Below are 24,278 nucleotides of genomic sequence, written 5' to 3' on the forward strand. Positions count from 1 at the left end.
AATGGAAGAACAATGATTTCAGGCATCACCCTCCTTTTAACATGTCAAGTCTGCCATTTTAACCCAAATCAGCCTGACATAATGATCTCCAGCCTTGTGCTCGTCAACATTCTCACCTGAGTTAACAAGACGATTACTGAAATGATCTCAGCAGGTCCTTTAATGACAGCAATGAAATGCAGTGGAAAGTTTTTTTTAGGATTAAGTTAATTTTCATGGCAAAAAAGCACTATGCAATTCATCTGATCACTCTTCATAACATTCTGGAGTATATGCAAATTGCTATTATAAAAACTTAAGCAGCAACTTTTCCAATTTCCAATATTTAAAAACTTTTGGCCACGACTGTAGATTGTTGGATAAAAAAAAACAGATTTTTTTTATTTTTTATTTTAGCACAAGGCTGCAACATAAAAAATGTAAAAGGTGTGAAGACTTTCCAAACGCACTGTGTTTTGTTCCGCAGCAACTCGAAAATTTCTTCAAACAACATGGCCTTGGTCACTGAATGATATCACAAAACGATACAGTCTAAACGCATAAAATTTTCCTAAACATCCTGGCTCACATGCACTAGCATCAGAGAGGGAGGGGGAGAAGACGTGGCTGCAGTCAAAGTGAAGAATATACAGTGGTCCCTCAAGCTACAATATTAATTGGTTCCAGGACAACCATTGTAAGTTGACTAATCTGTTCCAAAGTCCCAAAATGTCATCCAAGATAAGAGAAAATGAAGATTTAAGAAAAATAAGCAGATAACTAAAGACAGATAAATCAAGTCATTACATATAACAGTCAGGAATAGCTGCTAAGTAGCAACTAATACAACTATTTTACCAGAGAAGTGGCCTTGATTGGTTGGGTCTGAGACATTGTATGTTGAGTTTAGTTTCAACTTACGATGGGTCAGAAAAGACCATTGTATGTTGAAAATATTGTATCCTGAGGCCATGGTCTGCAATTACGTTGCATGGTTTGCGATTATGTTACATTTTGTTCTTTGTTTGGAAGTCGATTTTTTGTTTTGTTTGGAAGTTGATTCGTTCAAACACTTCATTTTTAATGCTATCAGAGACCATGTAATTAAAATTTGTTTTACCCGAAATAGCGCAAGACTTCTGGGAAATAATTCGGTGTTCATTTTTGCATCTTTAAAAACATTTAGAATTAGGAACTCGAAGTCTGGATTGGTACAGGAGGTACCAAACCTGACTTTGGATTCCTAATTTTAAATGTTCACTTGAATTGGTCCGCAATTCCAGAGATGCGGAGCGGAGTCACGGAACACCGGAAAGCACTACAGAGTTCTTCCGTGGTGTTTATTTTTGTTGTTCCGCACCACAAATAAATATGACATGTCATATTTTTTTGCGGTGCGGACAGATCACGGACCCATTCAAGTTGAATGGGTCCCGCCCACTGCACGGATGTTGCCCGTGCATTGGGGACCGCAATTGCGGTCTCCACAATGCATGGAACAGCCGCACCACGGCCGAGTATGCATACGGTCTAAAGATGCCGAATTAATTCACCAAAGTCTTGCACAACTTTGGGTGAAAGGATATTTGTTCCACGGAGCCAATGCTGTACAGAGACATGATTAAAATAGAAGTGTTTTACCGAATAGACTTCAGATAGTTCATCAGGGGTTCAATACCCGAGACCCCCGCTGATCAGCTGTTTGAGATGGCACTGGCAGTAGTGCCGCGGCCTTCGCGCTGTTTTCCCTAGGCCGAGTGATGACGCTTTTATCAGTCATGTGGCCTGGGCTGAGCTGCAATACCAAGCACAGCCGTTATACAATGTAGGACGCTGTGCTTAGTAAGCACGGAGAAGGACGCAATGCTCACAGAAGCGCTGGTGCCTTCTTAAACAGCTGATCGGCAGTGATCCCTGGTGTCAGACCCCCACCGATTAGATACTGGTGACCTGTCCTGAGGATAGGTCATCAGTATTAAATCTAGGAAAAACCCTTTTAAATGTGAGGATCACCATCACATCTACACTAGTTCCTGCCATTCGATGACACTTACTTTGCATCTGCATCTACACAACACTAAAGACATCTGAATAGAAATTGAATACTTCGGAAGTGTGACAGCTACTTGTGGCAGACAGACCTCAACCTATATTGCTCAGTTCCAGCAATCATCATCACTAATTCGTTGTGACTTGTGTTTTCCATTACGATATCAAATTACTCTCATGGTTGCTACTTGTAAAACAAAATATGCTGGGATTCATGAGCAGAAATCTGAGACATCACTGATTCTAAAATATGTTTTTCAATAAAAAAGCAAATATGATTAGAAATTGGATAATATATGAAATTTGATTCATGTGTTCAATTTACTTACCCATATATAGTATATTATTCCTGCTGAGAAGTTTTTGAATATTAATAGCCTGATCTTAAAGGGAATCTATCACAAAATATAGCTTTATTCTAAAGGCGTTATTATAATAAAACACTTTGTATATCAAATGAGGCAATTTAAAATAAATGTAGGCTTTATTATCAGAATACAGGTTACATGTCTCCCCAATGTCATTGCGCCATCTGGGTGATGGAATACTATGTCTCTCTAGCATTATGATTTTTAATATATTCAGGAGACACAAGCTTGAGAAACAGAAATACACAGCAGTGTAAGAAATATTTCTGCAGAATTCTTGGGGTGCCTTCACACCCGGTAGATTTTTGTTACAAAAATTACTGCGACTGAAAATGAATTCCATTCATCTGAATTAGTGGGCCAGATTTATCATTACTCTGACAGCTCACTCCACTTTCACATGTGGCTAAAGTCAGTTTTAGCCAAGTCAGATTTATGATCGGCCCTTTAAGACTGTAATAAATGTGGTTTGACGGTAGCAGTTTATCCGTCAGTAAGCAGCTTTACAAAAGTCGCACATCTTTACGAAAAAGTCGCATGTTCTATTAAAAAGTCTCATAAGATAAGCATAGTCCTCACTGGAGTGAAATTGCGCATTTTTTTGCGACTTTTTAAATAGTCGCAATAGTAAATCTGTCTAGAGATTCATTTACATAGGAAAACACGCCCACTTTCAGAAAACTGGCGAGCATAGTGCAGAGCAGAAAAAATGTAAAAATTTTGCGCAGTTTTAGTGATTGCGCAAAAATTTGTGACTTTTTCACTCCATTATTCTGACTTGAGCTAATGATAAATCTGGCCCAGTGTGTTTTGGCAGCAAGCACATGGATTTCTGTAAGCTTCATTCAGATCGATATAACTGTTTTTCAGTAGTGTTAGGGCTCGTTCACATGACCGTTGGTGTCCTGTGCCCGTGCTGTGAACCGCAAATTGTGGTCCGCAATGCACGGGCACCTTCTGTGGGGCAGGCGCATGGGGATCACAGACCCATTCACTTGAATGGTTCCGCGATTGCTCCGTTCCGCAAAAAGATAGAACATGCTCTATCTTTTTGCAGTGCGGAGGCACGGAACGGAACCCCAGAAAGCACTCCGTAGTGCTTCCGTAGTGTTCCGTGCCGCATCTCCGGATTTGCAGACCCATTGAAATGAATGGGTCCGCATCCGTGATGCTGAATGACAACGGAACGGAGCCCGTGTATTGTGGATCCGCAAATGCAGTCTGCAATACGGGAACGGGACACCAACGGTCGTGTGAATGAGCCCTTAAGCGAACCTGCGATTTGCAAGTTCAGCGTTCGAGTTTGGGTTATCTAAGAATGCCATAATGGAATTGTTAGATAACCCGAATGCAGAGTTTGCAAATCGCAAGTTCGCTCAACACTAATTTTCAAGCCTCATTCACACTGGTAAGTGATACATCCGTTAAGCTGTCTGGGAAGGATGCATGTTGTGTCCGTTTTTTGCTGTCTGTGTACCACCCGGACAGCTGAAATTTTTTTTTCAAAGCATTCCCTCCTAATGATCCGTGAAACATGGATGCAACACGGATGGCATCTATGTTGCATCCATGGTTTTTACAGACCCATAGACTGCAATTGGGCGTGATGGATCTGTGAACACAGACAAAATAGAACATGCATCCGTGCGAAAAACACGGACCGTGCTAAAACACTGATGTCTGAATATACACATTAAAATGAATGGGGACGTGTGCTGTCCATGGAAAACATGTACAGCACACGTCTGTGAATCACTGACGTGTGAATGAGGCTTAAATCTGCAGCATGCAAAGGCATCCTTAAAAAGTTTTACTAAATTAGTACTGGCTAAAGAGTCAATGAAATATCGAAGGAGATCGAAGCCTTGTATTACTAAATGTATATCACCGGTTTTAACCAATGAAAACCCTGGCCCAGATTTGCTTATGTGCCCGTGCCTAGAATCTGTCTAAAAAAGAAGTGGTGCAGATTGGCATAATTAGGACTTCTACAACAAAAAGGGAGTGCTGCTTAGAGAGAAGGAATGAGGCCTTGTAGGAAGGGGGGCATGGCCAGAGATGCAATGTTTTGCACCAAAATTGCACCACAACTCCGGTGCAAAATTAGTTCCTAAAGTAAGCCAACCAATAACTGGTACAGAGTTAGACTAAAATAATTCACCAGAAACCTGTGTAAACTGCACCAGATATGGCATACCATTCAGTACCTGGACATGATCGTCTCAAGATGCACAAAAACAATTTTATATACCTCTTATTATATTTGCTGCATCTTACATCTGTGTAATTTTCGAAACATTGGCATATAAAAAGGCCAGTTTTAATAAATCCCCCCCCATAGACTTCTATGGACTAGTGCTGAGGGCATGCTCTGTGACAGGGGCAATGACCACTAGGAAGGGGAGGTCATGTGCACTTGCCCAGAGGCAAAGGTAGAGAATGTGGGAGCACTGTCCATATCGGTGGAGGAAGAAGACAGATAAGTATGATAAGTTGTATAATTCTTTACTGGTCAATGACGCATTTCTGAGCCGTACTGGCCCCTTCATTAGATGAAAACCAAATTTAAAAAAAAAACCTTCTGACGCCTCCCACATGATAGACCCTCACACTTCCCGCCCTGGTCTGCACAGAGAGTGTGGGGCTCTGCTACCTCGATGCTCTTCCTCAGAACTGCCACAGAAAGATATGTGAATGGACTGGGGAGCTTAGGGACACAGGGGGAACGAGCGGTATGACTAGTTTGGAGTGGGGGGGGGGGTGAGATGGGGAAACAAACACTGTGACTAGTTTGGGGGGGGGGAGAAGAATGGTGAAATGGAGGAATGATCACTGTGACTAGTTTGAGGGGGGGGGGGGCGTATGGTGAAATGGGGGAACAAGAACTTTGACCTAGACAGATCCAAAAATCTATTTAGGCTCCTGACCAGACTCTAAAATTTATTTAGATGCCCCTCCTCCCCTCAAGGTCATGCTGGAATCATATTGAGCACTGTGACTAGTTCAGGGGTGGGGGACAGGATGGTGAACTTGGGAAAATGCGGGAACGAGCATGGTGACTATTTTGGGGATGGGGGGAGGATGGTGAGATGGAGGAAAGAGCACTGTGACTAGTTTGGGGATGGATGGCGAGCCTGTATGTAATTGCTGGGGAGATGATGAGGAGACAACTTTATGACTACTTTGGGGGGGGGGGGGGGAATAGTTAGCCTGCATTTGATTGTGGGGGGATGAAAGGGAGCTTTCTGACTACTTGGGGTGGGGGAGGGGAGAATGGTGAGCCTGAATGTGATTGCTGAGAGGATGAGGAACAAGCTCAAGTATGAATGTGATTGTTTGTGGGGGGTGAGATCTGCATGTGATTGGTGCATGGGGGGAGCTCTGATTATTATTGTGGGGGTGACCAGTATATGGGGCATCAGTGTAAGACAGACAGTGGTGTGGAGCGCAGCCCCCAGTCAGTTAAAATGAGTAAGGGCTGCTCTCCCCCAATGTCAGTAAGGGTCCATTCACACGACCGTATTTATGGGTCCGCATCGGTTCCTCCATTTTGCAGAACGGATGCGTACCCATTCATTGCAATGGGGGCACAAAAGATGCAGATAGGACACAGTGTGGTGTCCGCATACGTACTTTTGTTCTGTGGCCCAGCAAAAAAGATAGAGCATGTCCTATTCTTGTCCACAATTGCGTACAATAGGCATTTTTATCATAGGGCTGGCCGTGTGTGTTCCTCAAAATGTGGAATGCACACAGCCGTTCTCCGTGTTTTGTGAATCTGCAATTAGTGGATTTTTTATTTTTTTGGTATTTATATATTTTTTGTTTAAAATCCATCTTTCAATATCAACTGGATTACTACTACTACTACTACTACTACTACTACTACTACTACTACTACTATTTTTATGAATGACTGTCTCTTGACAGGTGTACCGATTGGGTGTAAATACCTGTAGTTCATATAAGTATGTTTAAAGGCCTCTGTCACTTTGGTTTTAATCTGATGAAGGGGCCAGCATAAAGAATAATAAAACTATCATGCTTACCTGTCTTCTTCATCCACCAATACAGACAGCGCTCCCACATCTTCTACTTTTACCTCTGGATACATCACTCGGCCAGTGACCTGACCAGGTGACCACCCACTTGACACCTTACCCATCCAGCTTAGCGGTACTCCCTATGCATGCTCCTTTTTCTTTCTGTATACAGAGGAGTCCTAGTTTGCCTTCACCTTGGTTGTTCCGAAACAAGGAAATAAGGCTAATGTGTGAAAAGCTCTACAACAGTCTAATGAGCAGGCTTGCTCCTTTCCACAACGCTGTAAAAACATTTCCCATTGTAGTTCATCTAATCTTTAGTACACTGTTAACACTGATAGGAGTATACATTACCCTGTCCATGTATGGTGCAAGAACTTCCTTAGCTTCATCGCAAAGTGGACATGGATTCTAGAAATAACAGACATTTAAAGATATTTTTAGTATAAAATTAGGAACCTTTAACAGAAAACTGCTAAGATGTGATTAAAGTTTTTCCTGCCGTCTTAAGGACCCTATCACACTGAACAATGTTCTGGAAAGACCAGCGCCAATAGACAAACACATCTATCGGCGCTGGTTTGCATCGGCCTATTGCACAGGCTGACACAAAGTGAATGTGGGAGGAAGGATTCTTCCCCCATTCAGTTCTGTTGATTACACAGATGCTAATCAGCTGAAAAACAATTCTATCGGCCAATTATCAGGAATGAACGTTCCTGTAAACACTGGTTCCCAATCATTGGACCAAAAACTGTGCAGTCTAATAGGCCCTTAAAGGCTATAGACACCTTCGGGCAATTTTTTTAAGATTGCATTTTACTCACTTTGGGCTAAAAATAATTTTTTTTCATGTTCAGCCATTTTTTAGATTCAAGGGTTAAAAAAGTCAGTCTGTTTGCAGAGTATCACTTCTCAGTCCTGTCAGTGCCCATGTGAAGCCTTATCTCTGACCTCAAACACTCATTTAAACCATATTCATATCAGTTTGATAAAAGTTTAGCTTTAGTGAATGTTTATGAGCTCAGAGGATCAGAGATAAGCATCACATGAGTCGTCAACTGACGGAACTCAGGAGTGACAGTCTGCAAATAGACAGATTTTTTTTTTTTTAACTCTTGTATCTCAAGCCAGCTGAAGATATTAAATCGAGACTAAAAAAATGTTTTTTAACCCAAAGTGAGTAAAATAGCCCAAAGGTGTCCACAGACTAAGATTTGCTACTTATTTTGGTATTTTTTATTTTTTTTATAATACACCATAAGGTCCAATTCACACTTCAGTGTATTGGTCAGTATTCTGCATCAGTCATTGTGAGCCAAAAATGGTGGCGGTCCAAAAAAATACAGAACAGGTACAAATCTTTCCATAATGATAATGAGGCCTTAGGATTCATGCACATGACCGAGCCATGTTTTGCGGTCAGCAAATTGCGGATTTGCAAGACATGGATGCTGGCCAAGTGCATTCTGCAATTTGCAGAACGGAACGGGTGGCCCATGATAGACATACCTATTCTGATCTGCAAAACGGACAAGAATAGGACATGTTTTTTTTCCCAGGGCCACGGAACGGAGCAACAGATGCAGACAGCACACGGCCTCACTGAAGTGAATGGGTCCCAAAAAAACTGTTGTGTGCATGAGCCCTGAGGGCTCTAATCTGTGGCTCTGTTCCGTGGCACTGCAAAAAAAAAAAAAATAGAATGTCCTGTTCTTGTCCATTTTGGGGACACGAAGACAAGAATAGGCATTTCTATCATGGGCCGCCCATTCCGTGAATTGCAGAATGCACACGGCCGGCACCTGCAAAAAAACACAGCAGCTTACAACGGGATAGGTTATAAATATCTAAATCGCTGGGGGTCCCTCCGATCAGTACAATGGCCCAGAGACTCTGTACCTCCTCAATGCATGGCCTTAGTGAGGAGTAGTTTGACTGAAGTGATGGGCGAGCATGTGGTATGGCACTTATGATAACCGCAAAGCTCTGCACATGCTGGACTGCTGCTCCATTCATACTCCTCCTCACTGTGGTTCTACAGTAAGGGAGATCAGGAGGCTTCTAGTGATCGGTGGGGCCCCCAGCGACCAGACATTTATCGCTTATCCTGTGTATAGGTGTAAAATGTCACCTGCGGATACACTCCTTTGCCATACATGTACCGGTATGTTTAGGAATATTTTTGGCTACCTTCACTCCAACTTTTTCAAAAGGCGGCTCATTTTCTTCAGTAAGATGAGCTGTTTGATGGTGAGAACTTAATAGTATTTTCTGGCTGTTTATCATTCAGAGATTGAGTGTTTCAGAAGAGAAATTATTATATAAAGGTTGTCAGCATAGCAAACTTCATTTTTCATCTGATACGATGTTGTCAGGTATTGCCAATTTACAGCAGCTCTGCCTATTCAAATTACATTCTCAGACAGGAGAAAAACGGATTTATTTCCCTCTGATTACAGCCCATTACAGTTATAAGTCAAGAGAAGATTAGAATGCATTCAGAAGCAGAGCCAATCTTTTCGTCATGTGTATAAATGACAAGAGTATAAAGAAACAAAAAAAAAAGGGAAAATAAATTATGCAGAGACTTTTGCTTCAGTGAATGAAATAAAGAGCATTATCTGATTTACTACTGGCAGCACACATTTATACAAAGCCTTCATCAGAGACAGACTTCTGCACCGACAAAAGGCACGTATCAGCGGCGCTCATTTTTTCTGCATGTGTACCCATTATGTGACAGAACGTTACCCAGAAAATAGTGCTGATTTTATAGATCGTTAAAAGATGGGATCACAGATCATCATTTGTAATACTGATGTTCACAGCTTCATTTGCATCAGAAAAAGTAAACAACAAAAAAATAGGCTCAATTTAGGATGGTTTCACAGCAGCATTTAGATCTCCGCTGTTCTTCTCTGGGAAAATAATGGAAAAACTGAAGCCGCCTAATGACAGAAACAAATGGCACCCGATCCCACTGACTATAAACCCGTCATTTCACTAGACAAAACAGCACAGCGTGCTGCATTGTTCCGTCCCATATTTGTGTCAGAATCTGCAATGGAGGCTCCTAACAGAGCCACCGACAGAGATGTGAACAAAGGCATAGCATTCATCAATTTCCTGTGTATATTTTATTAATATTATATTATAAAAGAAAATAAAAATAAGTTTTCCAATGGATTGCTAACTATCTTGGCCTGGGGCTGGCTGGCAAATTTTAGCCTGGGGGGCTTATCTCAGCCAATGGGGGCATATCGCTAACATATGCCCCCATTGACTGATAGGTGTGGGTCTCACCACTGGGATCCGCACTTATATCGGGAATGGAGCCCCAAAAGTGGTGAAGGGGCGCACTGTGCATGTGCAGCTGCCCTCCATAGCTCTGGCTTGGCTATTTCCGTCGGACTCACAGAAGAGAATAGGAGCGGTGGCCGGTCACGCGCGGTGCTCTTCATTCACCTCTATGGGGAGAGTCTTGGTGGTGGCTGGAACAGATTTAATACCCGCATTGTGGGTCAATTAACGGTGCAGATCTCTTCCACAGTGCGCTGATGAAATTTCTTTAGCTCTTATTCCCTAGGTAAGTACTGTAATATTTGCTGCAGCAAAACAATATTTCTGTTCCCTGTGGATGTACCCTAAGGGTACAGCTATGTGGCGACACTGGTGGCCCAGGATCATAGAGTAGCGGTGATCGCATAGATACTAATGGGATCGTTGCGCTAGTCGCAAGAAATGCAACAGTGTTGGTGATCGCTGCACCGCACATGGTGGGGGGGGGGACGGGACCGCAAGACGAGAATGCTCGTCCTGGGGCACAAAGTACCAGCCATTTAGGACGAGCATTCTCGTCCTGGGTCCTTAAGGGGTTAAAGTACCACAAATAACCAAGCCGTTTTAGGGAACATACACAGAGGGTGTAAACGTCCCCTATATACAGAGGGTGTAAAAGTCCGCTATATAATTTGCCACTGATCCGTGGCAAAATCTGTACTGCACCCACAAGAAAATCCATATGTATGTGAATTACATGCTGATGGATTTTACTGCAGATTTGCCCCAAATGTCATCTTATTAATTGAAAAGGGTGAAGTTCATAAATTGACTTGCTGCAGATATATAATCTGCACCACAGGCTAAAAAACTAAAACAAAGGGAAAAAAAATTGGCTTTTGGGCAATTAGGTGTGTATCAATGCTCAACTGGCATTTCATAGGCTATGGTCTATTACACTTGTTCTAATGCAGTCTGGATGCTTCTGACAACTCTCCAGATTACAGAGTAAAAGCTAAATACGGTAAGTTTGCAGATGCTACTATTACAAGGAATGGTGCTAGTCTTCAAAACTAAATGTTTATAAAACATGACAAGACTCAAGAAAGATACTTCATATAATCATATACATCACAACAAAACACATATTTGAGCTGACAAAATGTCAATTTGATTTAAAAAATGTACAGTTTACCATGAAGTAAAGATATTGCTGATGCATTATGACTAGGGATGAGCGAATCCACTTTGTTGTAATACTGTACGGAGCGAGCACTCCGTACAGTATTAGAATGTATTGGCTCCGATGAGCCCAAGTTATTACTTCGAGAAGTCGCGCAAGACTTTGTGTAATAACTTCGGGAATTAATTATTATTATTGTAAAAAACCTTGGTGCTGAACTCGGGTTCGGTTCCTAGTGGTACCTTGGAACCAAACCCAAGTTCAGTACCAAGGTTTCTTACAGTAATAATTAATTTCCGAAGTTATTACACAAAGTCTTGCGCGACTTCTTGAAGTAATAATTCTAATACTGTAGGGAGTGTTATAGAGCAGGCCGCTGTGGAGGTCACTGTTAAAGGGACGAGCACTGTGGAGGTCACTGTTAAGGTGGCAGGGGCCACTATTAAAGGGGCAGCTGCTGTGGAGGTCACTGTTAAGTCAGCAGGGTGCTGTGAGGTCACTGTTAAGGGAGCGCGGTACTGTGGAGGTCTCTGTTAAGGGGGCAGGGAACAGTGGAGGTCACAGATAAGGGGACGGTCCCCTATGGAGGTCAGTGTTAAGGGGAAGGGTGCTGTATGGGTCACTGTTAAGGGGGCGGACCCCTGAGGAGGTCAATGTCAAGGGAGTGGCGTGCTGTGAAACTCACTGTTAAAGGGGCAGGCTGCTGTGAAGGTCAAAGTTAAGGGGATGGGCTGCTGTGGAGGTCCCATTTTAAGGAGGCAGGGCACTGTGGGGGGGTCAGTGTTATAGGGTAAGGGGCTGTGGAGTTCACTGTTAAGGGGGCGGGGTCATGTAGGGGTCACTGTTATGGGGGATACTGTTGATATCTTTTAACGACACACACAAACATTAAATGAAATAGATTCAATATACGCATGCAAAGCCGGGTCCTTCTGCTAGTGTGTGTGTATATATATATATATATATATATATATAAATAAATAATCAGTATATAGACACTATTCCATTCCAAGTCAGAAACCTTTGGCAGTGCAGCTGCTGTGAAACTACAATTCCCATCATGCACACTTGCTTGGCTGCTCTTGTAATTCCCATAAAGCAAATTTACAATCTTCTTTTCTATTAAGCAGAAGGAATTTTAATGAAAAAAAATTATAATTTATCTGACTTCTATGTAAAAAAAAAAAAAAGCGCTTATTCTGAACATCATGTTTCTCAACGTATTTACACTGCACAACTGGCATAAATTCACTGGCAAATCTGCTTCGCTGTCTGCCTGCAGCAACCACTAGGGAAGAAGGAGTTCAGCGCCTGGCCTCTCCTCCCCTCCCCCCGACCCAGAGGTCTGGTATACCGCTGATCTCAAGAGGTTTCATTAGGTCACAAGTTAACAAGGAAGTCACACTAAACACACATGCACATACCTTTGTAAAGAGAGTGAGCACTGGCTTCTCCTTCCGAGGTGTATAATGCTTTTTAGTCGCTTGAAATGCTAAAATTTTTATTCTGTTCAAAGGTCTTAAATGGAACATCTGTTTGTAAGAGCAGAGAGAAAGAGGAATAGAAAGGAATAAACATCTCAGCAGAATTCTACCAACCAATACAAAATGAGTTAACAGTCACATTAAACTTTGAAGATTTTGAACTTATGTCTCAAATAAATATAATCCACGCACAACTCAGGGGCATAAAAGATAATAAAAAAATCTATAAGAGCCTAAAATAAAAATAAAAATTACATGGGTCAGTATAATTATGATGATACCAAACTGATATAGTTATTATTATAATATACTACTTGCACAAATAAAACACGTGTTTTTACAAAATTACAAATGTTCGGATTTTGAGGGCAGCTCAGGAATACAGATAGACTGTGCGGGCTTCACTGAACTCGATTTTTTCAAAATCTTCTACTCTAAAAATTTTGTAAATTTAATGGTGGCCCAAACCAATTTATACGCCCAACAATCCATTGCTCAGAACCCTACATCGGCATACGCTAGACCCCTAGGTTGGACCCCAGTAAGTGCAGCAGAGATGATGAAGTTTTGGGGACTCGTGCTGCATAGGGGCGTTGTAAAGAAGCCAAACATTAGACAATATTGGAGTTCGGACATTTTCTACCAGACTCCAATTTACTGTAAGACTATGAACCGGAAGCGATTTGAGTCAATTCGGAAATTCCTACACTACAACGACAATGCACAGTGCCCACCGCAAAACGGCCGGACATTTGACAGTCTGTTCAAGGTTAGGCCTGTTATTGACTACTTTAACACAAGGTTTGCTGAGGTGTACAACCCAGATAAAAATGTCTGTGTAGATGAGTCCCTATTACTTTTCAAAGGGAGGATTAGATTTCTCCAGTATCTGCCTAGCAAACGGGCAAGGTATAGCATAAAAAAAATACTAACTTTGTGAGAGTAGCTCGGGGCACACCCACAAGTTCCGCATTTACGAAGGGAAAGATTCCTGGATAGAACACCAGAATGCCCCCCCATCCCAGGAGTTAGTGGGAAGATCATGTGGGACTTACTTTACCCACTGCTGGATAAGGATTACCACCTCTATGTGAATAACTATTATACCAGCATACCCCTATTCATGTCCCTAACTGCCAGAGGTACTGTTGCTTGCGGCACAGTGTGCAAAAATCTGAGAGGCCTCCCTAGATCCCTGGCAAGCCAACCACTTAGAATGGGTGCTCCTGTACGAGGTACCACAACCACTACCCCAAACCAGTTTGTATCCTTGACTACAACAGGCACATGGGCGGGGTGGATCTTTCAGATCAACTTCTTAAACCCTACAGTGCCACATGAAAAACGAAAGTGTGGTACAAAAAGCTGTCCGTACACATTGTACAGATGGCAATGTGCATGGTGTACGTGCTATTTCAATCTGCAGGTCACACAGGAACTTTCCTTCAGTTCTAAGAGGTGATTATCAAGGCCCTAATTTTTCAAAGCCAGGCCAGGGAGGGTTCCAGTACTTCAAGAAGTCATTGTGCCCGTGTTGTACCAGGGCAACATTTTTCAGGTCAAGTCCCCCAGACAGCAAGGAAGGGAAGGACCCAAAAAAGATGCAGGGAGTGTTCCAAAAGGGGAATAAGGAAAGACACCATTTACCACTGCGAAACCTGCCCTGAAAAACCTGGCCTGTGCATGCAGGAGTGTTTTCAAATCTACCACTCATCCATGTAGTATTAATTTAATTTTATCCTTGATGTACCCTGTAGTTTTACCACCTTATATCTCTGAGTCCGCATAGCTTACAGATCCACTTCTCACCAACCACTACATATTTATTTCTGTTAAACACCTGTTAGGTCAAAAGGGCCCTTTCTACCCCTTAAAATGTTTGTACGGGGGTGCACTTTCCCAAATAGGGTCACTTCTTGGTGTTTTTAATTTCTGGGGACCTCGGGAATTTGTTTAATGCGACATGGCACCTAAAATCCATGTCTCCCAATTCAGGCCTGCCAAATTCACATTTAGCTGTTGCCTGCTGTGCGCCCATACAGCAGGCTACAAGCATATATATGGGGTGTTTCCTGAATAGGGAGAAAATGGGGAACACATACTGGGGTGCATTTTCTCCTTTAACCTCTTGTGAGAGTGAAAAATTGGGGTCTGCTAGTAGTTATTCATTTTTACAAATGTGTGCTTTGAAATCCTTTAACAAGTGTTTCTGCCTTCTGTGAGACACCCATTTGCTGAAAAGTACTATCTCCACCAGTTAAAATGTTCGTATGTGGGTGCTGTTTCCAAAATGGGGTCACTTCTAGGGATTTTAAATTTCTTGGGACCTCAGGAATTTTTTTTATGTGACATGGCACCTAAAATCAATGTCTGCCCATTTAGGTCAGCAAAATCCATATTTTGCTGTTTGACTCTAGAGCCCTGCTGTGCGCCCATACATCATTTTTTGAGTACATATGGAGTGTTGCCGTATTCGGGGGGACAATGGGGAACAAAAAGTGGGGTGCATTTTGTCCGGTTATCCTTTGGAAAGTGAAAATGTGGGTGTAAAGCAATTTTTTGTGGGGAAAAAAAAATGAAATTTTTCATTTTCACTGCTAAGTGTTTCCTAATTCTAGGAAACACCTTTGAGGTCAAAGTGCTCACTACACACCTTGAAAGATTCCTTAAGGGGGTGTAGTTTCCAAAATATGGTGCTCCTTCCACTCTGTAGTTTCTAAAATGGTGTGATTTATGGGTGGTTTCTAATATATAAGCCCCACAAAGTGACTTCATAACTCCTTAAAGAACTGGCTTTTGGAAATTTTCTTAAAAATGTTAAGATTTGCTTCTAAACTTCTAAGCCTTCTAACGTTCCCAAAAAAAAAAAAAAATGTAATTTTTAAATGATCCAAACGTGAAGCATACATACTGTATGGGGAATGTAATGACTATTTTTGGAGGTATTACTATGTATTTTAAAAGTAGAGAAATAGAAATTGGCAAATTTTAAAAAATTTTTTGCAATTGGGCGATTTCTTGTCCCGGATAGTTGTCCCTTGCATTGAGCGATAAGTGACTTATCGCTAATGAGAAATTGCTGAGAAAAATAAATAAATTACATACTCACTGCCCAGCATATCCTGATGATGATGATGATAATAATAATAATAATAATAATAATAATAATAATAAAAATAAAATTTATTTATATAGCGCCACCATATTCTGCAGCGCTTTACAAGTTCATAGGGTTCATATACAAAACAAAAATAACTGGATAATATGCAAATGAAACACTAGGAGTCAGGGCCCTGCTCGCAAGAGCTTACAATCTATGAGGAATTGGGGGTGACACATAAGGTAGTTGATTGTGATAAGAAGGATTTGAGCCATTATTGAACTGACAGGAGTGGTGCCGGCCGATCTGCTTCGGGACTACTAGAGGATCGAGTTTAGGCCAGAGGAGTTGGTGGGGGAAAGGTTTAGTGTGTGAAAAATCATTTTAGGTAGCCTGATAAGCCTGCCTGAAAAGATGTGTTTTTTTAAAGGCACGTTTGAAGGTGGAGCAGTTGTGAATTGACCTAGTATTCCGGGGCAGAGTATTCCAGAGAGTAGGTGCAGCTCGAGAAAAGTCTTGAAGACGGGAGTGAGAGGTACGAATTATGGAGGTTATTAATCTTAGGTCGCTAACAGAACGGAGAGCGCGAGTAGGGTGGTAGATGGAGATGAGGGGGGAGATATATGGAGGTGCGGCGTTGTGCAGAGCTTTGTGGGTGAGGGTGAGAAGTTTGAACTGTATTCTGTAGTGGATGGGCAACCAGTGAAGTGACTGGCACAGACTAGTAGCATCAGTGTAGTGGTTGGATGGATAGATGAGCCTGGCTGCAGCATTTAGAACAGACTGAAGGGGTAGAGTTTAGCGAGAGGGAGACCGATTAGTATTGCATTGCAGTAGTCTAGATGAGAATGAATCAAGGCAACAACAAGAGTTTTTGCTGTTTCCACCGTAAGAAAAGGGCGGATTCTGGCCATATTCTTGAGGTGCAGACGACAAGAGCGTGTAAGTGATTGAATATGGGGAACAACGGAAAGATCAGAGTCAAAAGTGGCCCCAAGACAGCGGGCATGTTGCACAGAAGATATGATAGTGCTGCAGACCGAAATTGAAATATTAAGTTTAGGCGAGTTAGTAGATGGGGGAAAGACAAGAAGTTCAGTTTAATACTGAGCCCTGAGGAACTCCAACATCAAGAGGAAGAGGAGAAGAAGAAGAGCCAGCGAATTATACACTAAAGGAGCGGCCAGAGAGATAGGAAGAGAACCAAGAGAGAGCAGTGTCCTTAAGGCCAATTGAGTGGAGCATGGTGAGGAGGAGTTTATGGTCAACGGTATTAAACGCTGCAGAGAGATCCAGCAGAATCAGTAGAGAATAGTCACCATTTATTTTTGCTGTTAGGAGATCGTTAGACACTTTCGTAAGAGAGGTTAAAAATTGCAGTTAGGTGAGTGATGACAGCCGGGGAGAGGGACTGGAGGACGTGTGATGGAATAGGATCACTGCTATAGGTCATGGGTCGAGAAGAAGACAGAAGCCTAGAGACTTCTTCCTCTGTTATAGGGTCAAAAAGAGGAGAGAGAGCATGTGGAGAAATCGGAGGGAGGAGGATTGAAATTATTTTGGTATTGGGAGATTATTTCCTGCCGAATACTGCCAATCTTGTCTCTGAAGTAAGTGGCCATGCCATCAGCGCAGAGGTCAGTGACAGGTTCTGGAACTTTAGGGCTTAGAAGGGAGTGACAGACTAATAACAGGACCAAATTGTGCAATGGTCACTACCTATATATACAGTTGCAAGAAAAATTATGTGAACCCTTTGGAATGATATGGATTTTTGCATAAATTGTTCATAAAATGTCATCTGAACTTCATCTAAAATCACAATAATAGACAATCACAGTCTGCTTAAACTAATAACACACAAATAATTAAATGTTACCATGTTTTTATTGAACACACCATGTAAACATTCACAGTACAGGTGGAAAAAGTATGTGAACCCCTAGACTAATGACATTTCCAAGAGCTAATTGGAGTGAGGTGTCAGCCAACTGGAGTCCAATCAATGAGATGAGATTGGAGGTGTTGGTTACAGCTGCCCTGCCCTATAAAAAAAAAAAAAAAAAAAAAAAAAAAAAAACACACACCATTTCTGGGTTTGCTTCACAAGAAGCATTGCATGATGTGAATGATGCCTCGCACAAAAGAGCTCTCAGAAGACCTACAATTAAGAATTGTTGACTTGCATAAAGCTGGTGTCACAGCCAGACAGCTAAGAAGCGCTCACAGGAGCTTCTCAGATCCTCCTCCTTGAATTTCTTTGTTTTGGTTTAGTTTCTCATCTCGTTAGTCTATCTCAGCTGTCATGCAGTCAGACTAATCGCTAGTGTGCGGCTGATACAACTTCCTGGAGTGTGTGTGCATGCTGTTCCCAGTTCCCAGTTCCCAGTCGTCAGTCGTCTGCAGATAAGTGCTGTTTATGTATTTATGTTTTTGTCTTTTCTGGATCCAGGTGACCCTGACTCCCTCCGTGTCAGTGTAGGGAGCCGGTGGTCGTGTCCCTTCACTATTGTAGGGTCTTCAGGTAATAGATAGCCGAGGAACGTGGATATGCGGCCATCCACCTTTGGGGTGTTCGCATAGGCTGAGCAGTGAGGGAGAGCGGCAGCTCTATTGCAGGGGTCTCCCTTTGTTCCTTAGTTGTGGATCCAGAGAGACATTGTTTATATGGTATTGTCTTGTTTCCTGTACACCATCCGTGACAGCTGGGAAGGGTTATAAAAAAATCTCCAAAAGCCTTGCTGTTCATCAGTCCACGGTAAGACAAATTGGCTATAAATGGAGAAAGTTCAGCACTGCTGCTACTCTCCCTAGGAGTGGCCATCCTGTAAAGATGACTGCAAGAGCACAGCGCAGACTGCTCAATGAGGTGAAGAAGAATCCTAGAGTGTCAGCTAAAGACTTACAAAAGTCTTTGGCATATGCTAACATCCCTGTTAACGAATCTACGATACGTAAAACACTAAACAAGAATGGATTTCATGGGAGGATACCACAGAGGAAGCCACTGCTGTCCAAAAAACCCCATTGTTGCACGTTTACAGTTTGCACAAGAGCACCTGGATGTTCCACAGCCGTACTGGCAAAATATTCTTTGGACAGATGAAACAAAACACTATGTGTGGGGAAAAAGAGGCACAGCACACCAACATCAAAACCTCATCCCAACTGTGAAGTATGGTGGTTGGGGCATCATAGTTTAGGGCTGCTTTGCTGCGTCAGGGCCTGGACAGATTGCCATCAAAGGAAAAATGAATTCCCAAGTTTATCAAGACATTTTGCAGGAGAACTTAAGGCCACCTGTCCACCAGCTGAAGCTCAACAGAAGATGGGTGTTGCAACAGGACAACGACCCAAAGCATAGAAGTTAATCAACAACAGAATGACTTAAACAGAGGAAAATATGCCTTTTGGAGTGGCCCAGTCAGAGTCCTGACCTCAACCCGATTGAGATACTGTGGCATGACCTCAAGAAAGCGATTCACACCAGACATCCCAAGACTATTGCTGAACTGAAACAGTTCTGTAAAGAGGAATGGTCAAGAATTACTCCTGACCGTTGTGCACGTCTGATCTACAGGAAACGTTTGGTTGAAGTTATTGCTGCCAAAGGAGGTTCAACCAGTTAATAAATCCAAGGGTTCACATACTTTTTCCACCTGCACTGTGAATGTTTACATGGTGTGTTCAATAAAAACATGGTAACATTTAATTCTTTGTGTGTTATTAGTTTAAGCAGACTGCGATTGTCTATTGTTGTGACTTAGATGAAGAGGAGATCACATTTTATGACCAATTTGTGCAGAAATCCATATAATTCCAAAGGGATTTACATACTTTTTCTTGCAACTGTATATAGTCCGAGATACCATAAAACATAACATTTATTTCGATCAGTTAAATCCCTAAATATATGCGATATACACTATAACGCTGCACGATTGGTGACCCAGAGCTGGGGGAGGCTAATACTGGGTCTCTGAAGTCTAGTCTTACCCTATACTGGATGTATCTTGAGGTGGCAAGGCACTTCCAAATGACCCAGCTGACCAGTGAACACCTATAAGACCCTCCCTGTCCCTGCGTAGCAATGGAGACTGCCCAGTCTCGAGACTGCCCAGGGTGGAGGGCCCTGTCACCAATGTGTTGATGATTAAGATGAGCACTATAATGTCCTAAATTGCGTCCCAACGCGTCTCGTTGGATGTAGGTCCAACTCATCAGGGGACCTAATGGTCAGTTTCTGGAGGTGATGATAAATTTGAGAATCACCTCTTTCAGCTGATTAACAGTGCATTGAGTAACATGCTGTGGGGAGATAGGCCCCTTTACAGTGGTGCATTCATTAACATGTTACTTATCTTATGCCTCCCATGTCTCGGTCCACACGGATGCAGGCTGTGTTGTGGCTTGTGGCAGCAACGATGCCACATGTGAAATGGCACATTTTTGAAGCAAACGCCGAACACGTCGGCCCGCCTCCTCAGCGGTCAGCTGACTATCACATGTGACCGGGTCATGTGACTAACCCGGCAATGCACAGCGACCGCCGTCTCCTCCCCCAAAGCATCACATGACCGCCAAGCCCCATGACTATGCATGAGGCTCGATGATGTGCATACCATGTGATAGAGGGAGGCGGCATCAGGGAGGAGATATTCCTCCCTCTTCGTATCACATCGAGGAGGACGGATATTCAAACGAGGGGGAGGGCAGCAGCGCTGCGGGATACCAGCGCTCCCCTCCCATTCGTGGTGAGCAAATTTAATCAAACAGCAGTGCTCCGATGTTAATACAATCAGCGCGCCATAGAGCATTTAAAATGGCATAGAGTCAGTAGGCACACCTTACTCTGTATTTACAATCATGGCTAATTAACAAAGGAGGTAAACAATATCATGAATCCCAATAAGGGACTGTGTGTCATTATATATATATATATATATATATATATTGTAGGGGTTTAGCTCTTCTCCGGGGGTGATTCACACAAATATCGTCGCCAGACACCAAGTTTCTGGTCCAAACATCACTTTATTTGGCTCCTCAGCAATCCAAACATAAAAGGTACAAAATAAACACCTGCCCGGCTGGGCTCTAACTAAACATATAATATCCTGACTCACCTAAAGTCACAGTTCACACCCTGTGAACACATGCGGCTTTGTCAGCCAATGTCCCACAGCCTCCTGGCCGTACAGAGCACAGTACGCCCACTGTCTCCAGTTCAGTATTTCTTGTGGGGGATTGGGGCTCAGTAGTCTGCCTGACTATGGCGCTGCGACCCTTCCCAGGCGTCGCTGCGTCCCCCAACTCCAGGCTATCTCCCAGCCTTGTGGTCCCTCAGCCTTGCCCAGCTGAGACCACACAGACAGAGCCTCCAGGCCTCGGTCCACAGGTAACACACTACCCCCTTTCTGACACTCTGGGAGGTGCCTTATGCCAGGCTGATTACCTCCAGCTTCTCTCACCTGTGGTGGAACAGGGGTGTGGACCACACTATCCACCCCTTTCTTGCCTCTAACCTGAGTGAGACCTGTCACTGTCTCACAATATATATATATATATATATATATATATATACACATACACACACACACACACACACATACACACAGTACAGACCAAAAGTTTGGACACACCTTCTCATTCAAAGAGTTTTCTTTATTTTCATGACTATGAAGGCATCAAAACTATGAATTAACACATGTGGAATTATACACATAACAAACAAGTGTGAAACTACTGAAAATATGTCATATTCTAGGTTCTTCAAAGTAGCCACCTTTTGCTTTGATTACTGCTTTGCACACTCTTGGCATTCTCTTGATGAGCTTCAAGAGGTAGTCCCCTGAAATGGTCTTCCAACAGTCTTGAAGGAGTTCCCAGAGATGCTTAGCACTTGTTGGCCCTTTTGCCTTCACTCTGCGGTCCAGCTCACTCCAAACCATCTCGATTGGGTTCAGGTCCGGTGACTGTGGAGGCCAGGTCATCTGGCGCAGCACCCCATCACTCTCCTTCATGGTCAAATAGCCCTTACTTTCAAAGTTTTCCCAATTTTTCGGCTGACTGACTGACCTTCATTTCTTAAAGTAATGATGGCCACTCGTTTTTTTTTACTTAACAGCTTTTTTCTTGCCATAATACGAATTCTAACAGTCTATTCAGTAGGACTATCAATTGTGTATCCACCTGACTTCTCCTCAACGCAACTGATGGTCCCAACCCCATTTATAAGGCAAGAAATCCCACTTATTAAACCTGACAGGGCACACCTGTGAAGTGAAAACCATTTCAGGGGACTACCTCTTGAAGCTCATCAAGAGAATGCCAAGAGTGTGCAAAGCAGTAATCAAAGCAAAAGGTGGCTACTTTGAAGAACCTAGAATATGACATATTTTCAGTTGTTTCACACTTGTTTGTTATGTATATAATTCCACATGTGTTAATTCATAGTTTTGATGCCTTCAGTGTGAATCTACAATTTTCATAGTCATGAAAATAAAGAAAACTCTTTGAATGAGAGGGTGTGTCCAAACTTTTGGTCTGTACTGTATATATATGAGAGCTGAGCACTCTATCAAAGATGGAACCCATTGTCTACTCGGCAACCCAAATGTCCACACTTAGGAGCATGGGTGCCACAGTGACAGGATTCCATGTATCCCCCATATGTATCACTCACCCTAAAGAAGGCACATGGGTGATAATCACTATATAGCTCAGGCTAGAAAAGACAGCCTAGCAAAAGGCACATAGGTAATGATTACTATGTAGCTCAGGCTAAATAAAGCAGCCAAAGGATAGCTGCTCATTCAGCCCCCCGGGGTGGACGGTTCTCAATTGAAAAATCCACCATGTCTCGCGCTGTAAGATCTTTTTGTCCCAGTCCCCCCCTTCTCCTCGGGTACGGTACTGATTCAATGCCCATGAAACGAAGACCTGAAAAATTGCCCCCATGATGGCTTGCGACGTGAGTGGCTGAGACCAGTATGGGGCTGTTATCGATGTAGCGGGTGCGCGGCATGCAGATATGTCACACAGGGCCGTGAGTTCACGGGTGGTGTTGCCCAAAAACGTTACTCCATTAGACAGTTTATCAATTGTCGCACAAGAGGGGTCATATACAAAGCAACCTGTGTCTGTGGTCTGGAGTACGTGGGCAAGACTACCCGTGAATTCAGAAGGCGCGTGGGCAAACATATAGGAGATTTACCACACTGTAGGGACACCCCCTTGGCAAAACACGTCGAGAGCCATCATGGGGCAATTTTTCGGGTCTTCGTTTCATGGGCATTGAATCAGTACCGTACCCGAGGAGAAGGGGGCACTGGGACAAAAAGATTTTACAGCGCGAGACATGGTAGATTTTTGGCTGCTTTATTTAGCTTGAGCTACATAGTAATAATTACCTATGTGCCTTTTGCTAGGCTGTCTTTTCTAGCCTGAGCTATATAGTGATCATCACCCATGTGCCTCCTTTAGGGTGAGTTGTATATATGGGGGATACATGGAATCCTGTCACTGTGGCACCCATGCTTTTAAGTGTGGATATTTGGGTTGCCGAGTTGACAATGGGTTCCATCTTTAAAAGAGTGTCTCTCTCTCTCTCTCAATAAATGACACATCGTCCCTTATTGGGATTCATGATATTGTTTACCTCCTTTGTTAATTAGCCATGATTGTAAATACAGAGTAAGGTGTGCCTACTGACTCTATGCTGTTTTAAATGCTCTATGGCACGCTGATTGTATTAACATGGGAGCGCTGCTGTTTGATTAAAATCTGCGATGAAATTTGCTCACCACGAATGGGAGGGGAGCGCTGGTATCCCGCAGCGCTGCTGCTTTTCCCCTCGTTTGAATATCCATCCTCCTCGATGTTATACAAAGAGGGAGGAATATCTCCTCCCTGACGCCGCCTCCCTCTATCACATGGTACGCACATCATCGAGCCTCATGCATAGTCATGGGGCTTGGCGGTCATGTGATGCTTTGGGGGAGGAGACGATGGTCGCTGTGCATTGCCGGGTTAGTCACATGACCCGGTCACATGTGATAGTCAGCTGACCGCTGAGGAGGCGGGCCGACGTGTTCGGCGTTTGCTTCAAAAAGGTGCCATTTCACATGTGTTCCGTGTCAAGAGGGTCGGATTGATATTGGAACGACTTCATCTAGGGTGGTTTTGAGGGTCTGGTTGTAATGATTGGCAGCCAAGTCTGGACAGGGGAGGGAAGTGATTGGGGTCAGAGCTAGTTGTAGGGTGTTCATAAGTTGCTGGCAGGTAATGGTGTGTAGGTTTCTGTAAGTGTGAAAAGTAGGATTGCCATGAGAAAATTGAGAGGTCTTTATAGTAAATGAAAGAAGATTGTGGTCTAGAAAGTGGGAAGGATAAGTTACTAAAGTTTGAGACTAAGCAGTGACGTAAGAAGACTAGATCAAGTATATTGCCCTGTTCATGTGTGGCAGAGGAAGTAAGTTGTGATAGGCCAAGAGAGGAGGTTAAAGAAAGAAAGTGAACGGCTGATGGGGAGACAGGATCATTAATGGGGATATTAAAATCACCCATAATAAGAGTTGGTGATTCAGAAGATAGGAAGTGAGGAAGCCAAGCTGCAAAGTGATACAGAAATTGGTGGGGGGAGCCTGGGGGACGATAGACAACTGCAACTCTCAGGGGGAATGGATGGAAGAGTCTAATGGTGTGAACCTCAAAAGAGGGGAATGTGAGAGAGGGTACAAGGGGAATGACCTGAAATGTGCACTGTGGAGAAAGTAGTATGCCTACTCC

General features: G+C 43.0%; 1 protein-coding gene across 1 annotated transcript in view; it reads right to left on the bottom strand.

Annotated features, from left to right (window-relative positions):
- Positions 1-24,278, bottom strand: part of C2H5orf63 (chromosome 2 C5orf63 homolog) — a 74,562-nt gene that overhangs the window by 21,273 nt on the left and 29,011 nt on the right. The window contains exons 2-3 of the mRNA XM_040420211.1: positions 12,329-12,436; positions 6,794-6,850 (exon numbers count right to left, since the gene is read on the bottom strand). Coding sequence (XP_040276145.1) covers positions 6,794-6,850; positions 12,329-12,436 — 165 coding nt within the window. The remainder of the gene's footprint in view (positions 1-6,793; positions 6,851-12,328; positions 12,437-24,278) is intronic.

This window comes from Bufo bufo, chromosome 2 (assembly GCF_905171765.1).
Source record: "Bufo bufo chromosome 2, aBufBuf1.1, whole genome shotgun sequence".
NCBI classification, from domain to species: domain Eukaryota; kingdom Metazoa; phylum Chordata; class Amphibia; order Anura; family Bufonidae; genus Bufo; species Bufo bufo.